At 30.4% G+C, this 7,072-nt stretch overlaps 1 protein-coding gene across 1 annotated transcript; it reads left to right on the plus strand.

Annotated features, from left to right (window-relative positions):
• The first annotated feature begins 2,522 nt into the window (after window positions 1-2,522).
• On the plus strand, window positions 2,523-6,695 carry LOC110723397 (homeobox-leucine zipper protein HAT7-like). The gene is made up of 3 exons (XM_021902744.1): window positions 2,523-3,479; window positions 3,930-4,414; window positions 5,900-6,695. The coding sequence occupies exons 1-3, from the start codon at window positions 3,323-3,325 to the stop codon at window positions 6,323-6,325; spliced, it is 1,068 nt and encodes a 355-aa protein (XP_021758436.1). The 5' UTR covers window positions 2,523-3,322; the 3' UTR covers window positions 6,326-6,695.
• The last annotated feature ends 377 nt before the right edge of the window (window positions 6,696-7,072 follow it).

A 7,072-nucleotide genomic window follows, 5' to 3' on the forward strand; every position in this document is an offset into this window, starting at 1 on the left:
CTTGTATATGAATGAATTAATGCATGTTAATTATGAATGAAGCCTTTCTTTAGTTAAGCTAGGCTTGTCAACCTAAGCTAAATCATCATTAAGTTATCCATGTAGAGTTATATTATTAGTTGTAGGTTGAGGGAATGTACTAGGTTTTACTTTTGTTTCATTAGGGAATCAAAATTTGTTTGATTTATCTATTGTTAGATCCTTTATTTTCATATAATAAGATGTTAATTAAAATTACAAATTTATGACTACTTAAGAACAATTATCTCTCATATCTTAGTTGTATCATTACTTTGTAGCATGTAAAGATAGTACGTTAAGTTTTCATACCGAATTTACGGATTACTTGATGCTGGTAGATAGATAAAATAAATCATTCCTGAATTAATGTGTCTTTCAAACAGATTAACAAGTTAACATTTTATTATACATATGGCATTACATAACATACTACATATTCAAATGGTTTTCACTAAAGGAGGTTAGTTTTGTCTTTTGGAAATTACCTCATAAACATATATAATCTTCAAATTTATCATTTTGTTTGAAAATAATTTATTATAATCTAAATTTTTTATTTGCAAATCAATCATTTTACCAACACATACGAATGCATGAAATAATTGATACTCCGTAAGTGTAATATATGTGTGCTAACATACACTAAGAGGTTGTTTAGTTCACCTGATTTTAGCTGATCTGATATGATCTGATCTGAACTTATTTTTTCTGATCTGATCTGATCTGAACTTATTTTTTCCGATCTGATCTGATCTGAACTTATTTTTTTCTGATCTGATCTGATCTGAACTTATTTTATCTGATTTGACCTTATTTTAATTATTTCAATATTCTACTTTTAATGTTAATTAATATTAATGTTTAATTATTATTATTGTTATTATTATTATTATTATTATTATTATATTATTATTATTATATGATATTATTATTATTATTATATGATATTATTATTATTATTATTATTATATTATATTATATTGTATTATATTATTATTATATTATATTATATTATATTATATTATTATTACTATTATATTATTGCTTGCAGACCAAGGTTAAGGCTACTACATGCCTATCCTGATTTATGCAAAGAACAATTGAGATTAGATAGAAACATATTTGTGGATCTTGTTACTTGCATGAAAAATAAAAATTTATTATCGGATGGTCGTTACATATCCGTGGTTGAGCAATTAGGAATATTTTTATATATCATGGCTAAAGGCAGTTCTTATCGTGATGCTGCCGATCGATTTCAGCACTCTATTGCAACAATTGGGTTGTACTTTAAACAAGTACTGGAAGCAATGGTTCATTTGTCTACCGAGATCATAAGACCATACCAAAGTTTGACCGTGGTGCCAACAAAAAATAGGTGACAACACAAAATATTGGCCATATTTCAAGGTATTAAGAAATATTATTATTATCTTGCATTGTCATTATATTATTTTATGCATATGCAATATATAATCACTTATAAAATGTATCCTAAATGTTAATGAACTATTAGGATTGTGTTGGAGCATTGGATGAGACTCATATAAATGCAGTTGTAAGCGATGATGATGGTGTGGCACACCGAGGGCATAAAGGAAAAAAACATGGAATGTTTTGGCTCCTTGTTCCTTTGATAGGCTTTTCACGTTTATCAACGTTGGATTTGAAGGTAGTGCTCATGATATTACTGTATGGAACCATTGCTTAACTGTACCAGAATTTCGATTTCCCCATCCACCTCCAGGTATAATTTAAAATAGTGTATGTTTTTACTCCATACATGACACTATACTAATATGCTGTATAATTTTATTTTGTAACAGGAAAATATTATCTAGTAGATTCTGGATATCCGAATACCGTTGGATATTTGAGTCCAATAAAAGAAAAAGATATTAGAACCCATTTGCCTGAATTTCGAAATGGTCCACCACCACAAGGCATGCTTGAACTTTTTAATTATCTTCACTCTTCACTTCGAACAACGATCGAGAGATGTTTTGGACAATTAAAAGGTCGATGGAAAATATTGACAATGATGCCACAAATGGACACTAAACATCAATTGGCAATTATGGTTGCTACATTCACACTTCACAATTTTATTCGATTACATGAGTTGGATATACCCATTGATAGTGGTATAGAAATCGAACCAAGAGCAGATTATGATTTGTTTAACGAGAATCGTAAAGTTGTAATGAAAGAAGTACAACTTAATATAGCGAAGGAAATTTGGAACGTCTTGAAATGAAAATTATATTTGTAAACGTTTATGATTTGGAGCTTATAATGAAATTTTAATTATTATCGTTTATTGTTTGTGCTATTTAATAACATAGACAATGTTGCTAGTTCAAACAAACGATAAAATCAAATCCGATACATCATAAATCAATAATAATAATAATAATAATAATAATAATAATTTGATCTGAACTTATTTTTTCTGATCTGATCTGATCTGAACTTATTTTTTCTGATCTGATCTGATCTGAACTTATTTTTTCTGATCTGATCTGATCTGAACTTATTTTTTCTGAAATAAGTAAAAATAAGGTGAACTAAACAGGGCCTAAGTCGGCAATAATTTCTACTGGTGATTTGAATTCCTTCACCTCCGATCCAATTTGATCTAATAATATATGTTCCCAAAAATTGGAAATCTTATACATAATTCCCAAAGAACTTCAATCATGGGTAGACCTTTATATAAGATCCATTCCATTTTATCTCATACCAATCATATAATTCAGTGTCTTTTCTCCCCTCCTGTCTACTTATCATAAATAAAAAGAAAAATAGTTAACGTAAAAAAAAAAAAAAAAAAAAAAAAAAAAAAAAAAAAAAAAAGTAATGGCAGGTTCAAGTTGAACATATATAGCAAGATATTTCCTAGATCTATGCTGAAAAATAATAATTACGAGTACATATTATTGTGAATAAAAATACTAGTAGCAAACAACTCTTACAACGTATAACAAGTCACATCCACTACTTAGAATTCTGATCTTCTGAAAAATTTATTTAACGTCATTTTTCTCTCTCCTCTAAAAATACACCTCCTCTTCTCTCTCTGCTTCGCTGCACACAACACATCCTTTTCCACGCCAAAATTTTCAATCACATGCAAAAGTCAGACACTACTCCTATCATCATCATCCCTCTTATTCACCACCCCCCTTCCAATTCCTTTGCTTATTAGACTTCACTTTTCTCTTCTTCTCTACCCCCTTTCGTTTTTGTCAAATACGAGTCTGGGTCGCACCTGTCCTCAGCTGCGACTCCTCTAATAAAAATGAGAGAAATGGCATTTCTCTCTCAGGATTACATGATGTACCAACCGCATCATAATCATCATCATGAATTCAATAACGAAGATGATGATCGACATCATGATCCTTCGATTTCGCTTAACATCCTTTCTACTTGTCCTCCTCATCAGGAATTCCAAGGTCCATCTCCTCTTTTTTTTTTTTTTTTTATAAACATTGGATTCGTTAGTTGTTCAAAATTCATTGTCGACTCCCTACTTTTTTGTACTGTCGTACATGACAGTATTCATAATAATAAGTGTGGTATACTTTTTATGTGGGTTGTCAGATGGATAATTTTTGTTCAGAACTGCACCTACATATGATCTACAGTATCAAATACTGTAGTAGTGACAACAACCAATCTTGGACAATGATAGCGGTATGAATCCGCTATTAGCCAAGATTGATTGTCGTACTTATATTCATATCGTACGGTGCAGTTCTATTTGAGTATTAGTAGGATACTACGGAGTATGCTACTAATACTCATTTAAATCATTTACGAACTATAAAATCAACAACAATAATTTCTACCCAAGAGTAATATAACTAGTTAGCCATAATTCTGATTATATATAAATACTGCAGGTGCTCCTGGAGTTCCATCCTTAGCCATGATGAACAGATCGATGTCGTTTTCCGGCTACCATCTACATCAAATAGACCATACTCAACACCAAGACGATGTAGTCGGAGGAGGCGGTCACGAAGAGCACGAACACGATCATCACGGCGGCGGGGGAGATCAAGACGAGATGTCGGACGACGGGTCGCAAGTGGTGGTGGTAGGGCCAGGAGGAGGGGAAAAGAAGAAGAGGCTAAACATGGAGCAAGTGAAAACATTGGAAAAGAATTTTGAACAAGCTAATAAACTTGAGCCTGAGAGAAAAGTGCAGCTTGCTAAGGCTTTGGGATTGCAGCCTAGACAAGTAGCAATTTGGTTCCAAAATAGAAGGGCAAGATGGAAGACAAAGCAACTTGAGAAAGATTATAGCGTGTTGAAGAGACAATTTGATTCTCTTAAGGCTGATAATGATTCACTCCTTTCTCAAAACAAGAAGTTACATGCTGAGGTAAAACATAATTCTAACTCTCGGTTCAAAATTCAGTTCGCTGTCATGTCATTAGTTTAAATTACATACTCTGCTTTATTAGTAACATGATACTAACTCGACTTGAAATTTAATTAGCGGTTATATCAATAGTTTAAATTACACTGCTATAATTTGAAAATAAGTATTTGGATTTAATTTTATAATTACTCTAATTTGTTAATACGAAATTTTAAATTAGGTCAACTCGGTTTATGATTTGAATCATATGTATATGTGCAAATAAAAATGAAATATAAAATTTTGCAATTATTTTAGAAAAGATGTATATGAAAAAGATTATAGTATGAAGACCTAAGATTTTCTCTTTGTTGTAGATGGTGTGTGACGGTTTTAATTAATTAATATAATAAGCTTGCATGATTAAACTTCCATGTGCGTTCAACATGGCCAGAAAACCAAACCTAATAATATTAGTGTATTTTTATAATTAAATATCACAAAATCCAAATATCAAAAGTATCTTACTCGAGTGGAAGGATTTAAAGTTAAAATGCGCCGCCACCAATCGAATATAATATCATAAGTTTTAGAAACTAAAGAATAGAATATACTGTAACAACTTTTTTTTTTTTTTCTTTTTTTGGTGTGAAGACAAGTACAGTAAATAATTACAGTATGATACCCGTACAAAAAAATAAATAAATTACAGTATAATAGGTTTTGCATATTACAAATGTACAATTAACATTGTAAAATTCTTGTATTATATATAGTGTTTTATAATGGCAAAAAATTCAGACAATTAATCTGATCAATGGTTAAAGTATTATAATTCAGTTATATATGGAAACATTTTTCATGTATTATATTCCTTTTTTGATAATCATTTCCTGTTATAGTAACATTGTTATGAGGAATAATGTTGCCTGTCTAGTCTTTAGATAGAAAACAAAAGTATTTGTATATGTTGTCTAGTAGTACTAAAATTAAATGATTGTGTTAGTATGATTTTTCCAATTTTTTTTTTTTTTTAGTTTAAATGCGAAGTACTTCTTCCGTGCTCAGAGAATGATTATGTATATATTATCCATACCGTAGGAGATGAGTCGTAGCTAATATAAAAGATAAGTTTTATTTTGAAACAAGAATACTACTTTAATTCATCATCACTAATTAGAAGCAAGAGTCGTCTTTAAGGAAAATTTATTTAAAATCATATACTACGTATATGTTTGCATCTATAGCTTACCAATGTAATATTTCGTATCTTTAACACGTAAAATATAAAAATTCAAAACTGATAACATAATAAATTTAGAAAGTGGCTAATATTTTAGACAGCCTAAAATAGAAATGTTATTCATTTATTCCGTAATTAGGGTTATAGGAGTAAATATTGTTCAAAAGGACTTGATTTAATTTGGTTCAATTATATTTTAACAGAAAATACCCTAGATTACTAATAATTATTGACAATTTGTATTTTGTTAATATTTCATGCAGTTAATAACACTAAGAAACAGAGAACCAGCAGATTATGGAGCAATAAACCTAAACAATGCAGACACAAAGAGCTACTGGAGCAACAATGGTAGTGAGATAAGCTCAGACATGAACCTAAACAACGCCTCAAGAACCGTTACGCCTAGAACCGGAAGTTCGTTATCCACAAACCCATCTACAAAACTTCAATTCCCTCCAAATTCCTTCATGCCAACAAGTATAACCCAATTCTTACAAACCTCTTCTCCTAAGCCAGAATTGGACCTTCAATGTCCCAAAATTGACCCACAACTTCATGATGATACCTTTTGCACCATCTACGGTGTCGGTAACGGTGGTGGTGGTGGTGGTGGTGGCAATGGCGGTATCGAGAATCAACCACCGGCCTTTTGGGCTTGGCCAGAACAACAACAAAATCTTAATTAATTAAGCCAAAGCCAAGACAATGCAAGGAGGGCATGCAAAACAATGCAAGCAATTTAAGCAAAATTTCTTTATTATATATAATAAAGTCTTATTATTGCTAATGCTAAGCTAGATTTTCTAATATATTACGTAAAAGAAAAAGAAAAAAAAAATTCTAGCCTTCCAAGTTAAACGTTAAATTCTTGGCCCTGCAATTCTAGCTTTTATTATATATGTGTAATTAGAATTTTTTTTTAAAATTTATATATGTGATATTATTTTTTATGTTATGGTATGTTCTTTGTTGCTTTTTGATAATTGTTGTATAGTACATTATTAGTACGTCGCGTATTTTGTAGTAAATCCCACTCTTTCTTTTAACCTTACAAGGTTTACTAATAAAAAGTTTCATTTTGCTATGATATTTGAAAATTTGCATAGTATAGTTACCTAAATAATATTGCATCTTTGTTGTCTCGTCATCTCGTCTTATATTTTCATAATTATTATCAATAACGATTATTATTTGATAGAATAATCATGGAACTCCAATCATCGGTAGAGTTTGTTATATACACCCGAATGTACCGTACACTTGGGAGAAATGAGAAAAAATTAATGAGCAAATAATCCTAAGTGTATGGTACACCCGAGTGTACAGAATTGACTCTCAATTAGCAGTGAATTTAATATTATTGTATCACTCTTTGTCAATGAAATAAAGTTAAATTAATTATTACTACTTGGGTTGTTACTCATTTTGTTAAC

This window comes from Chenopodium quinoa, unplaced genomic scaffold (assembly GCF_001683475.1).
Source record: "Chenopodium quinoa cultivar QQ74 unplaced genomic scaffold, ASM168347v1, whole genome shotgun sequence".
In the NCBI taxonomy this organism is placed as follows: Eukaryota; Viridiplantae; Streptophyta; class Magnoliopsida; order Caryophyllales; family Amaranthaceae; genus Chenopodium; species Chenopodium quinoa.

Coding starts and splice junctions, on each gene's coding strand:
- LOC110723397 (XM_021902744.1), top strand. CDS start 3,323: ATGAGAGAAATGGCATTTCTCTCTCAGGATTACATGATGTACCAACCG. Junction 3,480..3,929: donor TCCTCATCAGGAATTCCAAG/GTCCATCTCCTC, acceptor TAAATACTGCAG/GTGCTCCTGGAGTTCCATCC. Junction 4,415..5,899: donor ACAAGAAGTTACATGCTGAG/GTAAAACATAAT, acceptor TATTTCATGCAG/TTAATAACACTAAGAAACAG.